The sequence below is a fragment of the Platalea leucorodia genome (assembly GCF_965183815.1).
Source record: "Platalea leucorodia genome assembly, chromosome: 8".
Lineage (NCBI taxonomy): Eukaryota > Metazoa > Chordata > Aves > Pelecaniformes > Threskiornithidae > Platalea > Platalea leucorodia.
Window position 1 is genome coordinate 55,927,248 of NC_138830.1, and position 26,331 is coordinate 55,953,578.

General features: G+C 55.5%; 1 protein-coding gene across 13 annotated transcripts in view; it reads left to right on the forward strand.

The window, feature by feature from the left end:
- The window catches only part of ACSF3 (acyl-CoA synthetase family member 3), a 67,181-nt gene that overhangs the window by 31,121 nt on the left and 9,729 nt on the right, over window positions 1–26,331 (forward strand). For 7 of the 13 annotated variants that reach the window (XM_082320154.1, XM_082320156.1, XM_082320149.1 and 4 more), the window contains exon 7: window positions 6,172–6,298. In XM_082320154.1, the coding sequence (XP_082176280.1) occupies window positions 6,172–6,298 (127 nt within the window). Of the gene's footprint in view, window positions 1–6,171; window positions 6,299–15,513; window positions 17,578–21,956; window positions 22,027–22,143; window positions 22,188–26,331 lie in introns of those variants that run through there. The other 6 variants (XM_082320159.1, XM_082320160.1, XM_082320151.1 and 3 more) reach the window with 6 other exon arrangements.

The following is a 26,331-nucleotide window of genomic DNA, read 5'->3' on the forward strand; positions in this document are numbered from 1 at the left end:
CACCTCTAGGACATCCATTCAAATATGGCCCAGGGAGACGGTGATTAAAAGGCACCGTCAAGCGGATTATTGGTCTCTAGCTTGCTTTTAGGAGGCAGGTGAGCATGTCCTCACCTCCCTCGTCACCCACCACATCAGTCCTGGAGGTAGCGTGATCCCCCGCTCTGGAAAAGCAGGGTCTGGGCAAAGCCTGAAGCTCCCGTGCTTTCTCCAGGTCGGTGGGGTTGAGCTGTTGGACGCGGCGCTGGGGCAAAGCTTTGCTGTACCGCAGCACTCTCCAGGCTGCCAGCGTCTTGGAGGGGCGAGCGAGCGGTCTCAGCAGGGACAGGGAGCGCGTCTGGACGCGCTGGTGGCCGGTAAGCTTCTGCGGCAGCGCGGCCGTGAGCGTTGCAGGGCGTCTGTGCTCCGCAGCTCGACCCTGGGGCGCAGGGGGGGAAGGTGGGGCCGTTCTTCAGCTTTCGTTGTATTATTTTCCATGCTCTGGTATGTTTAAAAAAAAAAAAAAAAAAAAACAACAACAACAGAAAAAAGTTCCTACTCTGCGAGAACGGCTAAAAGGGCTCCATCACTTCCATAAACCTCACACATATAAATTATTGTCTTCTATTAGTCACTTAAAAGGCTCGGTTGCTTAATTATTTTGATCACAGTAATCACTTATTTACGAGGTGGGGAAAAGTGCCAAGCACTTCCAAGCTGAGCGGCACAGTAGGGCTGTGGCGGAGGAGGCAGGGCTGCAGAAACATTGCCTTCCTCCCCACAAATGTCAATGCTTTTGCTTTTTCTTGGTTGCATCGATGATGGTGCCCAGCCCGCGCACGCCCTGGGCTGTTCTCGCCTGCTCTGGCAGCAGCGGTGGTGGAGGAGGCTGGGCTACTGGGAGCCCAGGGTGATGGGAGCCCAGGGTGATGGGAGCCCAGGGTGGTTGGTGGGAGCCCAGGGTGGTTGGTGGGAGCCGCAGGAGCGGGGTGGGCTGCGGGGAACTGGTTCTTCATGGAGCAAGGAGTGCGGAGGAGTTGGAGAGCAGGCTGTGGCCGGGTAGGAGGGCGGAATGGGGAGCGGGGACCCCAGGGCAGAAGTGTAAGGAGGGAAGAGTAAAAGGCAAATCATGAGAGATCTGCGGGGGCAGAAGAGCCCCTCGCACTGCCCTCCTCCTTGCTCCGCTTACCCCATCCAGGGAAACCACTCATCCGCAGGCGCGCTGCCTCGCGCTCCTGGGGCGAGAGGTGCAGGGTCCCTCTTAAGGACCCTCCTGAGGGAAGATGCTCTGATCTGCAGCCCCTGAGCCGTCGGTACTCGCCCAGGAAAGAGGTTCAGATTATTATTTTTTGGGGGGGCAGAGGGAAGGAGGGGTCTGGTAGAAGTTAAACGTGTCCCCCTGAAACCTGCTGTTTGCAAGAAGACATTTGGGTTTGTTTTTTTCCCTCAAAGCTTATCTGCCTTCTTCCCGATTCTATGAGCCCAATAACAAGCCTCACCTTCCAGCTTTCACCCTGTGTCTTCCACATGTTTCTGCTTAGGAATCCGCAGTGCCTCCCCTGCTTTCCGCCCTGAGCCTACCTCCATAAAAGCCCCTAATTCCATTAAAGGCCATTACAAGCTCCTCTCCCGCAGTTCCCGGAGGAGCGCGGGGCAGCGTATATCAGAGACCGCAAGAAAACAAATGGCCACTTTGAACAAATCCCAGGGCCGCTTGCCAAGCGGGGATTCCCAGCTATTTACAAACTGCCCTCGCTTCCTCCTAATAAAGAGGTAAAATGGAAGCAGGGAAAATATGCATTTTATAATCACGCAGATTTAGGCCTTCAAAGGGTTTATTACAACCTTTTATTTTCATGTGTGGAAAATGTAATCTTATCTAGTACGCCGGCTGGCCCAGCTCAACTCGCCGAATCGGTTTTACAGCAGAAAGCTATCAAACGGCAACCTTCGGGGGCACGCTGTGCCTGGGTGTTAAAGTTGCTCGAATGCATTAAAGCAGTTGAAACGTGCATTAAAATATGGCACTAGGAGAGGAGGATATCTGTGCAATTAGCAATCTGATGCTTTCAGCCGCTGCTTGCGATGCCGATCCAGTGCATCAGCGATGGGGGCCACTGAGATGGGATGGCGAGGAACACAGTAGCCACGCCGCTGCCACAAAAACCCCGCTTTCAAAGTGGGTTAGCAGCCAGCTAGCTTGGTGTACGTGGGATTTTAGCGGGGATCAGATGCAAGGGCTTGTAGGAGATGAATGCCTTGAACCTTGAATTTTAATTTATGCTGTTTGCGAGTGGCAGAAGCTGCTGGCGCTGGGGTGGTTTGCGTCCCCTCTGCTACGCTGGGGAGCAGTGCCAGTGACATTCGAAGTTCAGCAAGCAAAATCCTATTAAGATAACGTCACGGCCTTTCTGTTTTACTGTTTGCAAGCCAGCCATAACATCATTAAATTACACAACAGGGAGGTGCCTGCTGCCAAGGAGCTCTGCTCGAGATAAGATGTGGGTTGAGCCGCTGCCAAAATTTGAGTTGATATGACACGAAATTTGGAGCTGGTTCAAGGCTTGATTGGCACAAGACATCGCAGCGTGCAGGTAAACACCGGGCAGGATTGGTCCCTGGGGCAGCTCTGCTGCTCTGATCCGGGGCACGGCGCGGGTCGTGCCGGTAGGGCAGTATGCGGTGCTGCCGGCTGGCACCACGCGACGCCTGCGTAGGGCTCGGCCGGGCAGGTTGGGGCTGAAGGCATTTGTAGTAGCCAAATTTACACCTGTTGTTGCATTCAGCGCCGACAAGCAGAAGACAAAACCTGGCAGGATCTGTAGATGAAGCTCGGGCAGCTGTTCGCAGGTTCTTGCTGTCCTTACCTCCGCCACCCCCTTGCCAGCCCTTTCGGGGGAGTTGGAGGCAGCCCGACGGCTACAGGGATTGACTTCGGAGGCTCGCGCTGTGCTCTCGCAGCCCAGAAAGCCAAGCGTCTCCTGGGCTGCATCCCCCGCAGCGCGGGCAGCGGGGCGAGGGAGGGGATTCTGTCCCTCTGCCCCCTCTGGGGAGACCCCCTGGAGCCCCGCGTCCAGCTCGGGGGTCCTCAGCACGGGAAGGACATGGAGCTGTGGGAGCGGGGCCAGAGGAGGCCACCGAAATGCTCCGAGGGTGGCCCAGCTCTGCTGTGAGGACGGGCTGAGAGCTGGGGGGGTTCAGCCTGGGGAGGAGGGGGCTGCGGGGAGACCTCACTGCGGCCTTGCAGTACTCAAAGGGGGCTTATAAGAAAGATGGGGACAGACTTTTTAGCAGGGCCTGTAGCGACAGGACAAGGGGTGATGGTTTTAAACTAGAAGAGGGGAGGTGTAGGCTAGATATAAGGAAGAAATTTTTTACAATGAGGGTAGTGAAACACTGGGAGAGGTTGCCCAGAGAGGTGGTGGATGCCCCATCCTTGGAAGCATCCAAGGCCAGGGTGGACGGGGCTCTGAGCACCCTGACCTGGTTGGAGATGTCCCTGCCCATGGCAGGGGGATGGACTGGATGGCCTGGAAAGGGCCCTTCCAGCCCAAACCCTTCTGTGGTTCTATAATTCTAATTAAAAGGCCTGTAACGTGCGGGCAGGTGCGGTAGCCGGTTATCTGTAGCTGCGATGGGGCAGATGGGGTCCAGCGGGGTTTGCAGGGAGGTGAGCGGGGCGGAGGTGCCCCCCGGGAGGAGAGGTGTCGCCGGCAGGGTTGTAAGGGCTGCGTTACCCGATGGGCAAAACTGGAACCAGGAACACCGGGGCACTGAGGTGCTCAGGGACGGTGCTTGGTTTGTGATGCCACGGCTGGACCAGCAGGAAAAGGAGTGAGAAGAAATAGCCGCAGCGTAAACTGCATGCAGCCTCTGTAACAGCACTGAACCCCTGCCTTGCTGGTCCCCCTGCATCACCCGCCGCGTCCCTACCGCGCACGCCAACGCGGGCTTTGTGCCTCTTGCCCTTTTGCTGCCGCAGGTACGGAGGTTTGGTCCTGGGCTCTCCTGGACCTCAGGTTTCTCTGTGCTGTCCTGCTTGTGGACAGTCTGGTCCTCAGGCTCCCTCTTTCACATCCCCAGGGGAGAACTCATCCAGCACCACCCTCACCTTGCCATCGCTCAGCAAAACTCCCGTCATCAGCATTAAGGCCCTTTTTCTCCTCCAGCGTCTTCCAGGCAGTGGAGATGATGCCCAGCCAGGGCTCTGGGGGCTCAGCCCAGCCCCGGGCACACGGCAGCGTTTAGGTGATTCTGCAGAAGTGCCCGGGCTGTATATGCAGAGAGCCCATGTCCCCCCACCCGCCAAGGCAGGACATCAGGAAGAAATGACTTAAACCAAAAACTGTGTCTCAAAAGCAGCTTTCTAAGCATTTCCCATTAGAGAAGCTTTGTTTCCATCAAAGGCTGCGCAGAGACACGAAGCCTGCCCTGCCCTGGGATTCTGCCTGCCGCTCCAGTACTGCTATTACTGCTTTCCCTCGCGGCTGCGTTTCTGGCATTGCTGGCTTTCAGGGTCCCAGATGTCTCTCATCCATGGTGCCGCAGCTCAAGTACAAAGCGGCGCGGAGTTCCCGTTACCGGGATGTTCTCTGCGAAGGGACGGCGCAACGTGCACGAGCACGTCTGGCAGCGACCTTCCATCCCAGCAGCGGCTTTGCACATCTTCCCTGCAAAGGCCTTTAGGTTAACAGGGTCCCACCAGCGGTGCAACGTTCGTGCCTCTCTAGTGCCTCATCTCTTAGCCTGTGTAATTACAGAGCCATGTACGTGCAGGGGAGATGAGACACCGTGCCATGTCAGGCAAGCCTGTGACCTTCCTGCCGTTCTCCACTTTCCGTAACAGCAGGATATTTGCTTTGTTGCCATAGAAAACCTGCCCGGGCAGGTTTGCGGGGTACCGAGTTGTCACTACAACCGTCGCCTTCCAGCGAGCCTGAAAGGAGCCGTGTGTCCCCGAGAACAAATCAGATGGTGTTTCCTGCCACCTCAGGAAAAAAACCAAAGTGTTAGATTGACAGTTTTGGAAAGCGAAGTTTTCTATCTGTCAACAGAGCAGACAGCAGCATGGCACAGTCACGGGAGCGTCGTCCCCTGCCTTGCGGCTGCTGCCCTCCGTGCTGCAGCGGGCAGGACGGTCCTCAGCCCCGAGGACACTGCAAATCTAGTACATCTAGGGTGAGTGGTGGTGGTGCCTTCAATAGGAGCCGATCTCCTGTGGGACAGTGGTCCGTGCTTCCCTTCCCCGGGAGGGCAGGGCTTTGCCGCTGCCAGCCCAGCGACAGGTTGCCGCAAGTGCCAAGCGGTGCAGCTGGTGGCCAGTGTCCCCTGCAACTGCTATTTCCACGGCTGAGCCGTCCACCCACCCTTTCAGCTTGCTGCTGTCACTACGAGAGATGCAGGCCAGCACTCTGGGGACGGGAGACGGAGTTGTCAGGGATGCACGAGTCTTTCAGGAGGCAGCCGCTGTGATCTGCTTTCATCCGTCCCCCAAGAGCCTCCGCCGCGAGGAAGGGCAGCTTGCCAAAGAGAGATGGGCGACAGGCTCCCTGAGCGGCTGGGTGCCCTGATGGGGTGCCTGGGGATTGCAAAGCACGCCACGCTGTCTCTGCTGATGCCCCCCCCCCGGCATCCCACTCCCTGGACCGTGCTGAGGCTCCGAGGGCGGCGGGTGGGGATGGGGGGTTCCCAAATTATTTCCTGGGAGAGAGCCTGAGCCGGGCAGAGGCTGATGGGTGCTGCAGTGGGAGCAGGGTGCAGAAAGCTCTTGTGAAGCCTGTCTGCATCAGGCCATCCAGGGGTCAGAAAGGACCAGCCCTCTCCCAAGAGTATTCCCAACCCTTTTCCAAGAGCATTTCCCACGTGTTTGCATGCGAGACCGCTCCTCTCCTTTGCCAGCAGCTGGAAGGCATCAGCCTGCCTGGACTGCCATTCCAGGGTGGCAGTTCTTTCCATATAACACGGGTGTATATTTTCGGTGATTTTGAGTCTCAAAGGCACTTGGGTGAGCCCTCCCACCCGAGGAGAGCGGTGCTGCAGGTGGGCAGGCTGCGTCGGAGGTCGGTAAAGGCTGGGAGGGCGCACGGCGTGGGTCCTGCTTGTCCCCCACCGTGCTGCGGTGCTGGGAGACAGGCGGTGGAGGCGATGCTCGCTGCTGCTCTCCGGGATGCATTCACCGTGTGCTTGTCCTAGGTGACACCGGGTCTCGAGGGCCAAGAAGGGGAGCTGCTCGTGAAGGGACCCTCCGTCTTCCGCGAGTACTGGAACAGACCCAGAGAAACAGCCGATGCCTTCACGCCCGACGGCTGGTTCAAAACAGGTACTGTGGCGGCTTCCCCGTGTCACCTGGCGGAGGGCAGCGAGGGGAGAGGGGGGCAGCAGCTCCGGTTCGGCTCCCAGGGTTCCCCGGCTGCTGGGGAGGGGGTCGGGGACGGGGGGGTCGCAGCCTGGCTGGGGGCGCGTGCTGGACATGCTCCCAAACGCCGGGCGCAGCGAGGGGCTTCGCTTGCGTTGGCCGTAATTAGCCAAGTGATGGGGTGCGTTTGGGAGTGTTTGCTTGTAAGCATGACGTACTGGTGCTTAACGTTTTCTGGAGACTTAAACTTTGCAACCTCAGCACCCGAACACCGGGTGGGATTTAGCTTAACTTACACGGGGATGGCGTTAGTGGCAAACCCCCACTGAGCTCCGAGGCGCTGGATGCGTCCTGGCGCCGGCGTGCTGTCTGCGGGAGAGCTTGCTCCCCTGCTGACGGCTGAGTATGGAAAGACAAGGTGCGTAGGGTCGAAACCACGTGCCCGGGCAGCGCGGCTGTACGGGGCGTCCCTGGGATCGCGGGCTCGGCCGCCGGGGTCGCGTGGGAGCTTTTCAAGGAAGCGTCGTTTGTCAGCCAGAAAATAGTAACTGATGGAAAGCTGAACTTTCTGGGAAAAAAAACTCACAGCGGGTGTCTTCAGTGTGGGAGCGGTTCGGGAAGAGAAATTGCCAGGACGTTTTTTTAAAGTGAAAAGTCTGAGTCTTCCAAATAAAGAGACCTTTTAATTTGAAACCAAGGCTCATTTTATTTTTACACGATAGGTTGTGGAAATGCAAAGGAAATGGTTCTTTTTCTGGGTTTCTCAGGATTTGCCTTTCCCTTTCCACTAAGAAAAATGTTTCTGAAACGTGAAATGTTTCCAGGGATGGGAACACCTCTGGTATTTGCTTCTTTCAAATCAAATTTCACCAGAAGGTAGTACCCTAAGAATAATAATACCTACTGCAGGCGGGTCCTGTGTGCGCCTTGGTAGGTTTTATCAAATATTTGCAAACAGAAAACAGATCCTGTTATCCCGTGATAGCAGTGGATGCCGTCGGGACTGTCCCTACCTGAAGCTGCTGTGGCTGGGACGGCAAGTTCTCGGAGGAGGACGCTTGCGGCTAATCCTGCCCATCGCGTGGGATAACAAATTCAAGAGGTTACCAGGCTGAAGACCTTTCCCAAACGGAACAGATGTGACAGGCCATGAATAAGTTATGTGCTTCAAATTAAGCCTCCCGCTCTGCGCGTGGCACGGCGAGCGGTCGGAGACCTCCTCGGTCAGAGGTTCCCCTTCCCCGGCGCCGTTCTGCAATTCAGATTAAACACTAAACTGGGCGCGGGCCGTTTGGCGGGCTCTGGCCCTGGCTGCCGGGTGGTACCTCGGCGTGCCCACCTCCCTGCCGCCGGCCGGGAGCCGTTCGGGCAGCGGGGCAGATACAGGCAGCGCGTTTGGCTGCCTGCCCTGAGCCCGACCGCCGATTAATGTTGCCCGTGCGGAAAGACGGGATGGCTCATTTCTGCCTAACCTTAACATACAGGCAGCTCTGACTTTCCCATTCCCCTCCTTTACTGTGTGTTAGCGGTGCCATCGAGTCAGGAGTCAGGCTGGATTTCTGATGCCTTCTGCGTAATCTTATTTATTTATGGTTCTTGAAGAAGCTGTGATTTATTATTATTGTTACCCTGAAGCAGACGTGGAGCTGCCCTGCCGGCGGTGTCACCACGGGTCCCCATCCCGGGCGGGTACCGCAGGCTGGGACTGAAGCATCATCAGGCAATGCGCAGGGTGCAGGGCAATCAGCATTAAAAATTTTTTTAGTCAACACTCCTGATGAATATTTCAGATGCAAAGGAATAGCATGCATTAATTATTGCAAAGAGATGTCTTTAGGAGAAAATGATTTTGAAATTCAGTTTAATTTCATTGTAATGCGCTGCAAACAGGAAGGGAGTATGTGTGTTTAATTGGCTCTCGGGGGTAAGGCCGGGAAGATGGCATGCCTTTGTCACAGGCCATTAGTGATACAGACTGCATAATGAGAGAGTACAATCAGCTCACAGCTGCCGGCTCCTACGGGGAGAGAATGATATTAAATAGAAATCAGTATAAATTAAACTTAACCCTTTCGCTAGCTGAGCAAAGCTCAGAGCTAGAAGTCGGGGGGGGGGGAGCAGAGACAGGCATGGGGGGTCGCTGGGTCGGGGGGTGCCTGGCCGACCCCCCAGCCAGGCTGCCTCCCCGACGTCCCCCGCAGCTGCCCAGGGACAACAGCAGGCTTTTAACTCCCTTCCCCATCCCCTGCCCCGACTCTTTGCCTTTCTTTCCCTTCATTCCTCTCCTGGATGTCGGGTTGATGGGGCTATTTTTTTTCCCAAGCCTCATTTAGCTGGCGGTGCCGTGAGCGAGCCCCGTCGCCCCTCGCTCGCCCTGCCTGCCCCTGCCACGGTGACAGCCTTCGGAGATCACTGGGAGATGGCAAACATCCCTGTGGTGGTAAAAAACCACTTAGGGAACCAAGAAGGTTGTGTCCCATCCTAGCAACTGGGATCTGGAGGGTGAATTACCCCCATTAAGCAGCGGTGGGTAACTTTGGAAGGGAGGCCATACTGGCAGAATCCGAAAGAGGCAAAGCCTGGCCGCTGCCGGGCTATAATCTGCTGTATCTGCCATTTGCAGGTCAGACAGGTCGGTGTTTTAAAGCTGAGGCTGTGTTTGTGCACATGGCGCTGCCGAAACCCAGGCAATGGTATTTCTGACTCCGTGCTAGCGTTCCCTCGCTGCCAAACCCTCGTGTGGGTTGCCACCAAGTGACCTACGGGTCACCTAAAGCGGATGATGGTGCGATTGCGGGCGGTGGCCGGGTCCTCCACGGACACGGGGAATGTGCGCTCAGCTGCGTCAGGGACGAGATTTGGAGAGGGTAAACTCGGAGACGGTGCGGATAACTCCTCAGCTGGCATTGTTAATGGAAATCCGAAAAACCAGCAGGTCAGCAAATGAAGAATAATTACTGCAAGGGGAACCCCGGCGTGTCGCACCTCGGCGGGAGTCCGTCTCTGGAAGGGCACTGCTCTGGAGTGGCACCGCACGGAGACGCGGGGAGGGGTGTCCCGCGGTTGGCACTCGCCGTACTGTGAAACAGAAAGCGGTGTGACGTCTCCGCATGCTGAGCACCACACGCAGGCTCTGCCCGTACCCTCCCCGTGCCTTGCTGCCATCTCACGAGGCGGCGTGTCCCGCTGGCTTTGCTGACTTTAATCAGTTTGGGGCTCTACCTGGGTATCCCCCCTCAGCGTTACACGCACAGAGCCAGGCGTCACCGCAGCTCGTGCCCGCTTTTCATTTTGTGATGGGAGTTAACCTGGAAGCGTGGCGCGGGGCTCGCGTGGTCTCGGCACCGGTTCCCTTCCGTACCTGCCCCCGGGGCGAGGTGAGGGATGATGCTCCGACCTCGCAAGGTGCCGGCCGAAGTGGTCCATTCTGGGCTGCCTCCTGAAATACAAGGCTGACAAAGGAATCTTGAATTTTTAAGTCTTTTCTGGCTGCAGATCATTTATTTCCCCCATACCTTCCTCAGGCCAGTTCGCTGTTTCTGGTGGTTGTTCTTGTAAATTGAGTTATCGTTTTTTTTCAGAAAGTATAGGAACCAGCAAAAAAAGAGCCAACACTTACATGGCGGCAGTCATTTTCCTTTCTGATTGACAGCTCCTTTATTAAAATCCCCTTTTCTCCCATGAAACTGTCTGCCCCAAGAAAACCCCCTCATGTTGAGCGTTGGGGATGGTCATTCCCTCTATGACAGGAGGAAAAAGGAGCGATGCAGACTGGGGCCGCCAGCCCTCTCTCCGCAGCATGCTCCTGCGGCTCCCGGCTCGGTTTCTAGGGAAATCTCGGAAAAACCAGGCATTTCGTGCAACAACTGCAAACCTGTGTTTCCTCCCCTCGGGACGAGAGGCAGACACCGTGTGTGCGCTGTGCGGGAAGCCTGTGCAGGCATCCCTCTGCAAACGTGCCCGTTTTCTGCCTCGAACAAGTACGTGTGTATGTGTTATAGGGGGGAAAAAAAAAGCAGACAAAAAGGCATGCTGCTGCCGTGACTTTTTGATGAGTTCAAGATCGTGGCTCTTTTGAGAAGCGTCTGAACTCGTGGTGTTGCGTCGGTGATTTACTGTTGCTCCCGTCCTCTTTATTCCCTCCGATTTGCACCGTTGTCTGCCTATCTCTCCGTCTCTCTCATTTCCATCTGAGTGAATTTGATTATTTTTATTGTATTAACGCTGTTGACAGAGCTGCTTAGATCAAAGTCCCCTCCAGCCATTTCCAGGCGGACCGCTGGGTATCCATCCACCTGCTGTCATGCATCCAAGCGGCACCGAGCCCTCCGAGCCCGAGACAAACCCAAAGGAACAACGCCTGCGGCCGTCTGTCCCCTGTCGCTGCCGTACCTTCCCAGCTGTCCCGCGCCCTGCGAGGCGAGAGGCAATCTCCGAGCACGCTCAGATGCTGCCGAGGAGGAAGGAAAGAAGAAAGAAATAAGGAAGGAAGACATTTTTTTCCGATGCGGGTGGTGAAACACCGGCACGGGTTGCCCAGAGAGGCGGTGGATGCCCCATCCCTGGAAACAGTCAAGGTTGGGTTGGACGGGGCTCTGAGCAAGCGGATTGAGTTGAAGATGTCCCTTCATTGGGGGTTGGACTGGATGGCCTTGAGAGGTCCCTTCCATCCCAAACCATTCCATGATTCTATGAGCTGGGCAAACCCCGGGAGCTGGAGGAAAGCAGCAGAGAAACACCACCTTCTCGGGTCATCCCGCTCCCCGATCTTTATTCATCCATCCCAGCTTTGCCACGCTCGTGTCGCTCCGGCGCCGGCACTGTCGGGTTGTGCTCTCTGCCCCGGAGGCAGCCATCGGCTCTGGAGTCCTGAGCAAGGGGCCGGAGGGTTTGGGAGCGTGATGGAGCCGCACAGCGCGGTGCCCGGGCGCTGCCCGTTTGCCTGCCTGTTCTCCTGCCTGCGCAGGGCCGGGCAGGGTGCTTTCTCTGGAGGAATCTGGCAAGACAGCGATGTGCACAAGGGGAGCGGTACGATCAGAAAGCAGACTTCTCCCCGAGGGAAGGCCGGCTTCCATTCACATTTGCCCATACATCCAGAAAATTAGAATCTGGTGTATTCAGGGAGATTTATTTTCAATTACAGGTTAAGGCTGAGACATGAAATAGCACCGGGTTTGAAAGTAGTGCATAAATCCTGCAACAAATCCATGTATCTCAGCTCCATATAATAAGATTTTATTGATCGCTATATTGTATCTGTCAGAATAAAACTCTCTTAATGCATGCATCAGGATGGAGAAGATAGAAAGCTTGTTGGTAGTAGAATCTGATTCAAGAATCAATGCACTTTGATTAATATGTCGTTAAGAAAGTAAGAGTTATTTAACTTGTTTGATGCCCATTTCAAAATGATGACTCATATCTTTTAAGTTTCTTTCTTTAAGCTGCATTTAAAAACCCAACCTTGTAGCTGTTTTTCACATTGCTAAGTCCTGGTTTATCACTGAATTTTTGCAAGATGCTTTTACACAGGTCACAAACCCCCCAGACTCCCATTAACAATAATTCCTATGGCCCGAAAGACTTCCCACGTGTTGTTGAAGGCTTTAGAAGAAAAGGAGAACGGGCTGGACCTGCTATCTCTTTATTCCTTCTGGATGTTCTGCAGTACAAGAGGGAGCTGCAGCGGGAAAAAAAAAGGGAGAAATTAATCTGGAATAAGACATCGTCAGGAGAAATGAGCAGCACCCATCAGTTCTGGCAGGCTTTCGGACGCTGCCAAGCTTGGGCAGCGGGCCGCACGCCGTCCGTCTGTCCACGCTCGCTGAATGTGCCATTCCCTCGGCTCAGGCCCTTCCACGGTGATCTGCAAACTCGGCACCAAGGATGAGGCTTGGCTTAGTTGGGAGCAGCCTACTCAGCACTGCAGTTCCCAGGTTGCTCAAGGACCTGCCCTTGCAGCAGCCGTGAATCCCCCATCAAGGGAAGAGGCCCGGTGACTCTCAGGCTGGTCTGGGGGACCTCCTCGTGTCCGTCTGTCCTCTTCAGACTGCGCTCTCCAGCCCATAGCTGGCCAGATCTGCTGCCACCAGCTGCAGATCCTTCCCATTCCCATCCCCGGCTCTTTGGAGATTTCCACCCTGCCGCTTCTAATGGAAAAGGCAAAGCTGCCTGCAGTTTTCCAGCCCAGAGAAAATGTAGGGAACATCCTGGGCAGGTCATCCTTGGCCAGACACAACCCATTCCTCCTCTCGAGCTGGTCTCCGAGGAGCAGGGCCAGGGGAAGCAGCGGGCGGCGCACACCCCATCCCTCCGGCGTAGGCTTTTTCCCCGGCACTTGCCTGTCCCCAGAGACAAGCAGGTGTTTCCCTGCTGAGGGAATTGCTTGCATTCATGGGTGTAGCACTGACACCTGAAACGGAAAATATTTTAGCCTGATCAAGGCAGATTATAAATAGAAATGCATCTAATTAGCATCCTAATCTGCAGGTTTTCTGTTTGTTTGCGGCGTCTTTCCTAGTCTCAAATCCAGCTAATGCAAATTCTATTTTTAAAGAAACGATTCCTTAATTATAATGTGTTGCAGATGATGTGACTTACTGGTTCGGTAAGCGTTGGCTCCCTCCGAGGCTGGGCTGAAGGAGCTTCTTTTTGAGCCTGTCATAGCTTAAGCTCATCGGGCGGGATGGCAGCGAGCATTGCGCGAGGCTCTGTCTCCGCTTTCCAGCTACGTGAGCAAGCGTTAGAGCTGAAAAGCAGTGGGAGCGAGAGGCAGGGAGGGGGTTCGCTCACCTGCTTCGCTGGTGGCTTATAACTTGGACCCGTATTCCCACGAATGACGTGAAAGGACACCCAAAAAAATGCCGAGCATACCCCAAACACAGCCCCACGGGCTGCTTGAGGAGGGATATCCTATGGGATTTCATGGGACAGGGACGGAGGCCGCAGGCACCCACCGGGCTCTCACCAGCCATGCGCTGGGCTCACATTTCCACCCAGCCCTCACTTAAGAGATGTTTCTAGAAGTAGAAACATAAAGATGGCACGGTGTCTAGTGCATCAGCCGCGTGTAAAGATGCCTTTACCATCTCAAAAGGTTCCCTATAGACACATGCTTCTAGCACTGTGGAGAGAGAATCCACTTTTTCTGCCTCCTGCCTCAATATTTATTCTTTCTCCTTGAGGAGACAATATTGCCAGGTTTGCCCGATGGCTGGAAGTCTTAGGATCATCAGGACACAGCGAAATGAAACCCTATGTTTCCTTGACTGCTGGCGAGACTGATGTTTGCAGCAGTTCAGGGTGACTTGGGATTTTTGTAGCTGTAAATGAGAGCAGCTTTTGGCACAGAATTTGTTTATTCTCTGCAAAGCTCTGCTCTAGTCGCATCAAACATCTTGGGTGCCAACCCTTTACTTGTTTGAGAACCTCTGCTACACAGACACCAGTTTTCGGAGGCGTGGAGCAATTGCATCCCAGCTGAGAGTCGGTGGGAACAGCAGGCACCTACCCGCATCTCCAAACTCCGGGCTGTTCCCTCTCAGTCTCGCTTTGCTTTTACCTTTCGAGGTGTGCTACGGCACCGCTGCTCTTGCAGCCTGAAGGCACGGAGCTCATTCAAGCTCTGACCGTTGGGAATGACTCTTCCCTTCCCATCCCAGGGATTAATGCAAGGTTGTTTGCTTTAATGCTTGGTTGTGTCGTAGAGATGCCAAGCCGAGCTCTGTCAGAAGATCTAGCAGGAGAATCGCAAGCCGGCAAGCGGGTTAAGAGGGGCAGTGCAGGATTGAGCTCAGGATGCGGTAAAGAAATGGCTGAACAACCGTCTTTCTCATGGTACTTGGCAGGGCCCGTTGGCTCATTCTTTCCAGTGGCTACTTACTGCTATATAAATAGCTTGTCTCCTCCGGTGTGGAATGGAAACTGCCACAGGGAAAGGTCAGCGTCGTCGGCTGGGTGAGATGCCCAGGCAGTCGTGCAGAGGACAGGGCCGTGGTCCCATCGCAGGCGCTGTCAAAGCCCCTGTTCTGCGGGTGGGAAAGGCTGCTCCGCTGGCTCTGGGGACGCCCGTTCTCCAGGCTTGGGTGGTGATGGGAGTTATCTTCAATCCTGACACCTCCATGTCACCAGAGATGCCCGGCTCAAGAGCAAATCTGTTGAAACTAGACCTTCCTTCCGCCTTTGCCCATCTATCACTTTTCTGCCTTATTTTGTGTCCTCAGCTTTCCCTTCCTCCTCGTTTGCCGGGTTTCCCGTTGCTTGAGGCACTCCACTGGTGCCCACACAATCTGTTCAGCGTGCTGAACAGTTTTCGGCGTTTGATTTATGTAACCCAGCACAGCCGTAAGTGGAGCAGGGTCGGGGAATTGCGCAAATCGATTCCGGCCGGGAAGCCAGCGACCCGATCTCCTTCCTCCCCCAGCGCGGGAAAGCGAGGGATCGCTTTCAGCAGGCGTGATCCAAGACCAAGCGCCGCGAGGTGGTGAGGTTTCTGTTGGGTATTTTGTTGGGCTGGCAATAGTGCTTGACGAAGAGCTGAACGTCTCTGGCTTTGAGAGGCTCTTTACTTTCAACAGGAGTCATCCCTCTGGGTTTCGCTGAAGACGACCGAGAGCATATTTACTTACGACTAATGGTATTATGCCGTAAGCAAAAGTATAGGCTTCTGTATATTTAAGCAAACAATTTAAGGCAGATATCTTTCCTCGTATCCCACCGCTGCCTCTCTTAGTCAACAACCTCCCATCGTTATCTCTGCTTTATTTAATAATTCGTCTCACCAGACTGGGACAGGTCACGGCACGGAAAAGAAGAGGTAGTGCTCTCTTTAGCTAAGGTGTGATTGATCCCTCAGCTCTTCTGCAGAGGGCAGAAGGCAAAGCAGAGGGGTTTGGTCTACTGTTTTTATTATTACAATTATTATTTTTAGCCGTGCACGCATGGTTACCATGCTCTTCAAAGTTTCGCCAGCTGAGTGGCAGCTGCGTTCAGCTGGGCTGCCACACCTTGGAGCGTTTACTTATTTATTAGTCTTTGAGTTTTCTTTTTCATCTTGTTGTCTGCAGGGATTTCTATAAATATTTAAATGCTAATGTGGAAAAAAAAAAAACAAACACGTTTTTCATTTTTACTTATCCATTTTCTTTTCTGGCTTGTCCTCTGGGCAAACCCATCTGCAGTAATTCTGGCTGTAAGCAGCGGGGGGGCTCTCCGTGCCCAGCCTACTTGTGTCATATCAGCCCCCCATGAGTTCCTGCTAATGACGAGTGAACCTACAAAGTCTTGGCTGCCCGGCTTGCAGAAACATTCAAAGGTTTGGCTGATTTATCTGCTATTTCCCCTTAGAGGAGTATGGCACCCTTGGAGCAGGGTGCGCAGCCTCCCCGGGCTGGGGAGGCTTCATCTGCTGCTTCTCCTTCAGGTCTGCGATGGGCTGAAGGGTTGGAGAGGCTCCTGGTCGTGCTGAGCTACACGTGCAGAGTGTACCCAGAAACGAGGTACACCAAGGGCAGGCAGGAGCCAGGATGCTGCCAGGCTCTGCCGAGGGCTGAGTTTTTGTTAATCCGTTTGGTGCTGGCCTCTCCTGGCTGAAAGCTGGTGCCCAGCACTTTGTCTGCTGGCATATGTCACATAAGGGGTGGCCAACCAAGCCAAGGCTGGAGCAGGGACCATATGCAGCAGTCCCCAAGGCCCTGAAACAATAGTACAGAGATGGGCCTTTGTATTTGCTAGCCAAAACCTGCTGGCCGTTTGGGCATGCTGGGAAGTCCGTCTCGCAGGGGTGGGAGAGGGTTTCGGCTTTGGAGGGGATGTGGCAGATGATGCTTTCCAAACTCCCCTAATGTGTCTGCAGATTAAGCTGAAGCTGCTAGCTCTGTTCATCTGTGGGTTTTAGAGAGCTGCCAACACCACTGCCAGCCCTTCGCGTTCAGCTGGAATCCTCTGCGCCTGTGAAGGACCATGAAATGGTGCCGAGGACGGGGTGAGCTTCGCAGTTCACAAAGGCGGCAGATGCGTGTACGTTCTCCTGCCCGTCCCTGATTGCGTGGGCGTGAGGAGCCGGCATCGGAAACGCTCCTGCTGGCGCATCCCTCGGCCTCGACTTTGCGTGCAGAACCCAAGGCTCCAGACTTTGGTACCCAACCAAGAGCCCACCACAACTTCACTGGTGCAGTCCAGTCACTGGGGTTATAGCCTATTTTCATGCAAATTGGACCAAAAATAACCTGCATCTTTCCCGTCCTGTAGTTTCCTGTGCTTTTTTTCTCTTTGGAACCTCAGTTCTTTAAAACCAGAGTGACCAGAAGTGGCACCCTTGGGGTGAATCCTGTGTGAAGGCATCGACCAAGTGTCACAAGAGGTTAATCTGGCCCCTGCCTAAATACTGCCTTGCCTTCTCTCCTGTGCTTGGCAGAGCACTCTGGGTGAGCGAGGTGCCCCAGGAGAAAAGTCCTCTCGAGAGCAGAGCCGGGTCTGTGCGGTGGCACGAGCGCTCGGGTCGGGGTTGTAGAGCAGAGCGCGGACGGGGGGGTTTGCACCGAGCAGGCTTCGGGATGGCGAAGGACGCAGGACGTGCAGGCAAGGCGTGAGGGCACAGCACCGGGGCAGTGAGCATCGTCCTGGCTTCTCACCCTGCTGCCTGAGAGCTACAATAAACTCGAGGAGCCTTTTAAAAACACGGCTGTGCGGGGAAGGCATCACTGATTTACCAGCCGAGACAGGGGGTAGCTGCACTCCTCCTCTGTCCCGCGGCAAGTCCCTGACTCCCCCGTCCCCTAGCTGGAAGCAGAGTGGGGGAGAGCACAGCTCAGGATTACTGGGTGGAAATCAGACTTGTCTTATCTTCAGCTTTCGCCTCCCAGGTACCTGGAGATGCTGCCAGCGTTCCCGGCACCGCTCCACCTCCCGCTCCACCGGCGCAGCCACACGGCGTGGGGAGGAGTGCCTTATTAGCACAGCTCTTCGTGAGATGCCCTTGAGTGATTTTTTTTTCTTTCCAGGTGTAAATGCCAGGGGAGGCTGTACCAGTGCTTCACATTCTTTCATCTCGGCAGGGTTTTGCCCTTTCTCCCAGCGTGGCTCTGACAGCAGGCTCAGCGCTGTTGCCTGCGGAATACAAACAAACTTCCCCGTTGCAGAGCATGACAGGAATTCATTCCAGGCTGTTTTTTTTTTTTTTTATTCTGCTTTTCTTTTTTCCTCCTGCTGGATGCTACAGGGGTCTCTGGAGAAGTTTTGAGAGTGGGGAGTCAATCGCTTAACCCCCTCTCTCCCAGGAGCCGGCAGCTCGCAGCCGACCCGACAGCTCTCGCAGATGGGGAGGACTGCAAAGCAGCTTGAAGCCGCGATGCAATTCCCATCCCCTGACCGAGCTGGGGGAGAGGAACCGACACATGGAGACGTCTGCATCCCTCCATCCCTTAGTACCAGCCATTAGGGCAGTTGGAGGGTCTGTTCCCCGCTCGCTGAGCACACAGCGCCTGCCATTAGTGCTAATGGGAGTTAGGCAGGCGCACAGAGAGGCAAGGATGCCCCTGAGCTACAAATCTACTTGGCAATTTTATTATGTAAATAAATGGTGCTTGCACATACACCTGCTGCTGCTGCTGCTCGTGGTGATGTTCATTGCAAGATACGTAAACAAACAGCGATTCCGTTCTAATAGATTTATTTCCTTTCTCGTGAGCCATTAAATTACCTCCAGATTTCACGCAGGTAGAAATCTGTACCAGTGTCGAAATCTTGCTCTGCCTCACTGGACGGCAGCCCACAAAGCGTGACAGCCACCTATTGCTCTCAGATATTGTTTTGGGGGGAGGCATGGGAGCAACCAGTATCATCCTCGGTGCGTCGGTGTCTTTGGATGTCCTCACCTCCGCCCAGGGCTCCCACCGCCACCGGGCAGTTTGCAGTGACGGCAACGGCAAACCTCCCCGTGCTGGGCTGAGCTCGGTGGCTGCACAGCCCTCGTCTGGAGAACGAGTCCTCATCCAGACCCCTCGGGGCAGCTCCTCCGTCTGACCAGAGGGTGAAGGGCTCTTCCCTTCCAGGGGGTTGGAGCAGAGCTTGCTCTGGTCCTTGAGGAGGCTCTGGGCTGGGGTTTGCTAGGAAATCCATCCCCACTCTGCAGAGCATCAGCACCAGGGCTCGGCAGACTGATGCCGGTCGGTGGGACCTGCAAGGAGAGCGGCCCGCTCCTCTCCGAGCTGATCTGCTCGTTCGCCGCCACAGGAACGTATCTCTGGGCTGCAGCTCCTCTCCGCCGCTCCCTGGCTCCGCTGGAGGGTTTTGGCAGCAAGACGGGCAGCAGATAGGTAGGGCTGCTGCCAGCAAGAGCGTCGAGGCGCTGTGCCGGGGCTGCCGGTGCCAGGATAGCTGCTGGTTTGAGGAGCGCGGTGCCGGCACTTCTCCCGGCGGAGAGCTGGTGCCAGTGGCTCGGCTGGGTCGCTGGGAAGGGCTTTTGCACTGCACCCAGGCAGCACCCGAGCAAACAGGAGCCCTGGAAGCTGCTGGGGAGGGGAGGTGGTTTCCTCATGAATAATTGGTGCATTATTAATATGCATGTGTTTTTCGAAGAAGTTTCAAACTCTTCCCCTCAGGAGCCTTTGATGCTTTATTAATGATTGCGGCGCACACCAAACCCTCGGTACACCGCAACGGGAGCGGTGCCTTGGAGCAGTCCCATGCCCCTGCAGAAGCAGCCCGTCTATTTTTGATCCTTGTTTTTCGTGAGCCCAGGGAAGGCATTTTGCTGGTCCGAGGGACCAGATGAGGGTGGATGGACTTGAGGAGCCCCAAAGAGCCGCTCCACGGCTGTGAGAGGCTCCGGAGGCAGCAGCAAGCTGGGGAGCTCGGCAGGTCTCACCGTCGTGGTCTGTGCAGGGTGGAAAAGGTACGCAAAGGCAGAAGTTCAAGATTTCAACTTTACACCCTGGATCGGGATTAACAGGAACTTTTTTGGATCCCCTTGTAACTCAAAAGAGGATCCAAGACCCTGCGGAAAGGATGGGGAGGGCAGGGTCGGGGGTCGGCTCTCGTTGACTTTGATGCCAGGAGGTGACCTGGGACACGCGCTGCTGCACCACCGGCCTCTGCAAAGGAGCCAAAACCCAGAATTTCAGGAGTGCTAATTACTGTTAATTAGCTACAATTTGTGCTCGTAACCTCTGTTCTTAGCCAAGATGGCTGACAGCAGTGACAAACATTATTCATTTCCATGCAATAAATCAAGGTAAAGTTGCTTCTGTTATCTAGCCTATCATTTAGCATTTCATTAAATAGATATGTACATATACATCATCGTTGCCGAGGCTGTGTCAATCCCCTTCAGGAGCAAGGCTGTCTCTAATCAATCCCAGCAGCGCAGCGCTCCGGATTACCGTGTGCCAGGTTAGCAGCTTGCTGAGCATCCATCAGGCGTTGGTACCTCATCGGCCGGTCGCAAGCCCGCTATTCAGCCCGAGGGTTGTTACATGAGGCTTGGAGAGACGAGGTCTCTCTTGGATGGGTGAGGTTGGATTCCTGAGCTGGGGGCTGAGCTGCAAGGTCCCTGTCGGAGGAAGCATGCTTCTGCTGGGCTTTCCGTCGGCTCCGGCATGGAAAGAGCAGCAGCTGAGGGGCTGAGAGTGCTGAGCTTGGGCTCAGAGCTGCTCTGCGTCACCCTCGGTGAATCGCTTAATCTTTGCACCTCTGACGGAGGGGGGATAACACCAGTTTGTGGGAGCATCGCTGCCGTGTGCAATAGCACTAAGGTTGTGAGGGCGAAGCACGGGTGGCAGTGCCCCACGCGACTGGACGTGGTGGCGGTGGAGGGCGAGGAGCGGTGCTGTGCTTGCACCGTGCACTGGAAAAGTCCCCTCTGCTTGCTGCTGGCCTCTGCTGAGCTGGCAACCGTGTTCATTTTCACGATGAGCAGAAGTAAAGGAGAAGGTGTGGCATTAAAATGAGCCTGGAGCTTCAAAGAGTAGCAAAATGCTGGCACTACAGTATTTCTGGGCACACGCGGCTCTCGTAGCACCGAGGAACCTGTTCAGCAGCGCTCGTGCAGCCGCAGCAATGCTGGGCTCTCCCCTCGGTGCCGATGAGCGTGGGGGTGCCGAGCAGGGCAGCGGTGGGAGCTTTCTGCTGGAGCTCTGCCAATCCATCCGTGCGGTCCAGCCTGGAGCGGGAGCTCCCCTTCCTTGCACAGGACCCCGGGGTCCTGCACCCGGACCTGGGCACCCCGGGGTTCAGCCCGGGCCCTGCTTTGCTGCAGCATCGTCCTACCTCGCCCCGTGCTCGGGGGGGGACTCTGCCTCTCACTGCTCCGGGGCTCTCTGGTTGGGCTGCCCGGTCCAAGGGGCTAACGGGAGCAGCTCCGATTTGCCCGTGCGGCACCATGCATTCGGTGCCCTCCCTCTCCCAGCGCTCCATAAATAAATTCCCCTAGTCCATCCTAGCACACTGTATCAATCTTGCTTAATAGACTGGAAAGCTTATTGCATGGCGGCAGGTCGCGAGGAGTGTCGAGGTGATGGATTGCGCCTTCCCGGAGTCGAGCGTCGTTGATGTATAATGAAATATTTATGATTTATTCCAGCTAATAAACTGGAGTGAAGTGTGTGATGTATGCGAGCAGATGGGGGATCTATTGATGCAGTTTTCATTGCTTGGGGGGAGGGAAAGGTTTATGTCCATAACAGAGCCGTATCGCAGAGCCTCCCGTCCCTCTGCCAACCAAGGTGGGCACTTGGCCGCAGAAAGGACAAATGAACTAATTCCTATAGACATCCTTTAGCGCTCACCTTATAATCATTTGTCCACCCCACGTCTCCTCCTGCGGCTTTTGGCAAGCAGAGGGACCCCTGGCAGTGGGAAGAAACCGTTTCTTTGGGCGATGGAGTTGGGGCTGCGAGCGGAGCTTGTGCCGAGAGGGATGGGAAAACCGTTCCTCTCCCTTGGCCTTGGGCAGAGCGGCTGCAGCAGCGTCACTGCCATGCCACGCTTTGCAGCTTCCCGGGCCCACCGCGTCTGCGTTACCTGCAAAAAAACAACTTCCATGGATTTAGGAGACCAGTGAGACGCTGAACTGCCCTGGAAAGAGCGGGGAAACTTGAAACCCGTGAAAAGAAGTGCTGGTCCGTCTGAGGCGATGGGTGCCCGGAGCTCGTTGCTGCAGGGTGCTCCCAAAGCCGAAAGCTTGGTGTTCAGGGCACGAAGGAGCATTTCTGTGCCCTGCTGCTGGGCTGTGTGTAACAGCCCGGGATGGATCTCATCTGCAGGCAGGAACCTGATCCTGCCCAGCTTCTCGAGAAAAGCTGTGCCCAAAGGCAGGAGGACGTGCCTGGACCCGCAGCTGCCTTTGAGCGGGCAGGGTGGCCATCACAAGCCTCGGCTGGGCCCCCGTGTGCCCCCGTTCAGCCGTGCACGCTGGTGCAATCTGGCCCGGGGACTGGGACTGGCTCCCGCAAAGCCCTGTTCAGGCAAAGGGGGTTTGAGCCCCCGGATTTTTGCTCTGCTCTCCGAACCAGTGAGAGTATCAGGATCAGGGCTGAGGCTCTTCACTGCCTGCCCAGACTGTTGAACCAATCCTGCCTGGAAAATAAATCATCATCTTAATCACCGATGTGTGTCTCTTTGCCAGAGGGTGAGCTCTGCCTCAGCCTGGGATGGACCAAGAGCATCAACAGCCGTTTTAGGGAAGCAGGAGATAGGTAAGAGTTAATCCCGGGGTAGAGCAGAGACGGAGGCACAACCTCTGCGGTGTGAGCAGCCAGCGAGGCCGCATCCCGCCGCTGTCCCGCCAGCTGTTCCCATTTCTGCCTAATTAGCCTCTGGATCAGCGTGCTTTGAGATCCTCGGCTGAAAGGCACCGGAGAAGGGCAAAGACTGATTATTCCGACTGCCTCCCTGCAAGCTTCCCGGGGATCTGCCAGCTGGGAGACATGTTCGTTTGGCGAGAGCGGCAATCCTCCAGGTACATGCAGTGCAGAGGAATGCAGGAGGGCGAGCGCCTCGCTCCTCTCTTATCTCTGGAAATGAGGGATCGTGGTGCCAGGAGAGCAGCTGACAGCAGGGAATTCCTCCTGGAAAAAACACTTCAAGGCTCCCAAAAGAGCAGGTGTCGAGCCCGGCAGGAACGGAGCATCGGCAGCGTCTGCTGGTTGTCCCCCACCATCCTGCCCTGTCCACGGGCGGCACGGGGGGACTGTCCCCAAAGGAGCAGCCATATGGGTCTCTTCTGTGTCCCTGTGGGTCAGCGTCTCCTGGAAAAGTGGCTGTGAGAGATCCCTGCTCTCCAGCCCAGCCCTCTGAGGCACGCAGGGCTGGGCTCTGCATGAAGCATTCGAAAGCCAAGACTTAATTTGCAAAATCTGGAATGATTCATTAACAGCAAAAGGTCTAATTAATATTAGAAAGTGCTCAAACCACATTCTGCTGCTGGCAGGGAAGAGCCCACCAGCATCTGCCGCGCCGCTCCGGCCCCGGAGACCCGGTTTGCCTCCCTGGGCTCCTCACCTTCAGGTTTTTCCGCAGGCACTTCTGAAACCTGGAAAAGCCACTCCAGCAGCCAGGAACCTGTTAAACGAGCAGCTCCAGCCTGCTGGGTCAGCGAGCACTTTCCACCATGAGCAAATCACTTAGGCAGCACTCGAGCCCAGCCTTGCCGGAGAGCACCGTTTCCCCGGGGCGAGGGCTGTGCCCCACGCAGGGGGATGTTTTGCAGCATCTGATCAAGACTCTGGAGCTCCCCATGAGAGCATTAGCTGCCACCATGGCAGGAGGGTAAAAATAATCCACCTTTTGTCTCCTCAACGAAATAGATTCCCTTTCAAAGGGGTGTTTTGCTGGTATTTTCTGCTGTGCTGCGCTTGGTCTGCAGAAGCACCATGTAATTGTGAACAAGAATGGCAGGGACGTTTGCAGACCCTTCTGCCGTGGGATGCCCTGGGGAGACAGAGCCATGAGTGTCCCAGCTCTCCTGTCCTTCAGGGGCCACGTCCTCAACCTGGACCAGGTTTGATAATACACAAGGCAAGGCTGAGGCTTTCTCCTCTGACACCACAGCTATGCACGATGCTGCTTCTAATGCCTCCCGTGTGCTTCCAGCAAAGCGCTGTCTGCTTCTATCTTCAGCTTTCGCAAGTGCCCCTGTGAAGGCTGGACCTGGCCTGAGCCCAGGCTGTCCTCGCCACGCTGCCAGAGCCTGAGCGGGACCCAGGGAAAGGCTGTGTTCGAGGCTGGACTCAAGTCCAGGGCACCGGCATCCCTCCCCTGCTGCTTTTCCCCACCGCTGCCGTGCACGAATGCTGCTGCGCCAAGCATTACCAGTGCCGGATCTGCCCAGCTTCAATCCTGCCCAGCCACACAGGCAGAGAGGTCCTGAGCAAGCCTTTCGTATTGCAGCTGCAAACAGCAAAATCCGCTCGGTCTGACACTCCCGGGCCGGGCTCTGTTCGTGGCGTTTGGTAGCGTGGCTTTGGTTTGCAAACTTTGCAGCGCGTGTCCTCGGGTGCCTGTGCTGTCCTGCCTCCCATCTGCTGGGGCGGCACGGCGAGCTGCTCGGAAAACGCCTGGCACTTCTCTTCTGGGGAGCTTTAAACACAAAGGAATAGGTGTATAAATAACAGGGGGGGATGGTGAAAAACCTCCCAGAAGCCAGGAAAGGCCGTGTGACAATTTGCAAGTCAGCGTGGTGCCGCGTTGCTCTCGTGTCGTCTCGGCGTGCCAGTTTTCGGCTCGCAGAGCTGCAGCTGAAGCTCGCACGTCGCAGCGCAGCCGACACTGTCATTGCCGCAAAGCTGGCGACACGTGTTACCAAACAATCTTTCATCTCGCCGTCCCTCCAGGCATCCGAGTGACATCTGTCCCCGAGGAGCAGGGACGTTGTGTCGGCACCGGCTGTGTCTAGGGTGGGCTCCTCCTGGGGCGCAGCTCCCGGCTGCCAACCCTTCCTCAGCCCCCGTTTGCAGGGCTGAGATCTTTGCTTAACGAAGCCCGGTGGGCCAGGCCCATTACGAGGGCAACACCGTTCATTGGGTTCTTCCAGCAGATCCTAAGACAGTCCCAGCTCTGCATCTAGACTGGGCTGAAGTCACCGTTCCTCGTGATTTACCTGAAAAGTCTCATTTTTTTCCTGGGCACTTCTGCTCTCTCAGAGCCTCTCCAAGCTGCTCAGCATTTCATTTCTCCAGCTGAAGTGTTCTCTTGGTCAATAGTTCGTTCAAATGTTTGCTCACGACACCTTTGATGTAGAAACATTGGAGTGTTTGCCAGGAACAAGGCGACCCGTGGGCGAAGGAGGGTTTGCTCCTGTAGCTCTGCCCTTGGGAGCAAAGAGGCTCCTGTTGGGCGCATCCCGGGAAAGCGGCTCAGGCACCGCGTTAGTCGCTGGGAGATCTCTCCGCTCTGCGAAGGAGGGGCACAAACTAAAGGCCGTAGCGGCAGAGTCACAAGGGCCCTTTCGTCTTTGCAACGAGCATTGTGCGACTTGGAGAACCTCATTGCAGAAATTTCTTGGGTTTGAGTTTGGAAATAAGGTCTCCATTGAAAAAATAAAAGAAGAAAAAAATTTTTCACGCTGAGGGTGGTGGAACACTGAAAGGGGTTGCCCAGAGAGGTGGTGGATGCCCCATCCTTGGAAACATCCAAGGCCAGGCTGGACGGGGCTCTGAGCACCCTGATCTGGTTGGAGATGTCCCTGCCCATGGCAGGGGGATGGACTGGATGGCCTGGAAAGGGCCCTTCCATCCCAAACCACCCTATGATTCTATGATTCATTGCAGTGTGTCTGCTTCTTCAAGTTCATTTGGGCAAGGCGTGCGTCTACAGCCCAGCAGCCATTGCCAAACAACTACCTATAGACAACCCTTCCCTCTAAATAGATCTTACCAAAAAGCCTTGTTTTTAAAACAAAGGTAACCTGGAAAAGGTCTTGTATGCCTTTCACGCAGCGCCTGCTGGTTCACGGCATGGTTCTCTGCGTGCTGAGCCATGGGTCCGCGTGGCGTGGGACCCGCTGAGCCTGCAGGCTGATGGAGATGGCCGCAGCTTGCTTTAAGGTGCTGAACGGGCAGCCCTTGGCAGCTTGATGGGGAGGCCTGGCCCGGCCGCATCCCCCCTTGCTGCTCAGAGCCGTGCCACTCGAGCCAGCCTGCTGCCTCTTTTTTTTATATATACATATATATATATATGTATATAAAACAGGCCAGGTTGGATGAGGCTTTGAGCAACTTGATCTAGTGGAAGGTGTCCCTGCCCATGGCAGCGGGGTTGGCACTAGGTGACCTTTAAGGTCCCTTCCAGCATAAACCATTCTATGATTCTATGATTCTATGATTTTATATATATATATATATATATATAATTGTCTGAAACTCTGTCAAAGTGCAGCCCACCCCCAGCTCACCCAGCACAGGACCTGTTCAGTATGCAGCTCAGCAGAGCCTTTAACATTTCGCAGAACAGATGCCCACTGAGCATCTTGAAACAAATCCAAAGATAGCGGTGACGGCTGCTGTCAGGGAAACAATAATCCCATGGCCTCGCCAGCATCAGCTGCGCCGCAGCACCGGAGCTGAACCACGTGCGACGGAGGCTTCTGCCGCTGGCTGCTTTGTCTGATGAAAGGAGCCCGGTTGGAGGTGGCCCGGGCAAGCAGAGGCGGAGATGTGGTGTCAGAGACCATAATCTTCTCATCAGCCAAAATCCCCTTCCCCGCGCAGCTGGCTGCGAGGAAGGAAAGCCTGTTTCTGGCTCCATGCTGTGGGAAGCATCTGAGGACGGGCACGGCTGTCCTGACCCTGCCGGGGCGATTCCTGTGCCGGCGGGAGGAGGAAGGGAAAGGCTTTGGGAACGAGGATGGAGAGGTGACGGGGTGCTGTTGGGGTTCACCATTCCCAAGCTGAGATTGTCTCACTGCTGCGAGCTCACGGCAGTCCTCCTGAAACCAGAGCAGCACCGGGCAGCGCAGGAGGCAGAACGGGCGCAAGGCTGGTGTAGCAGGAGGATGAGGCGGA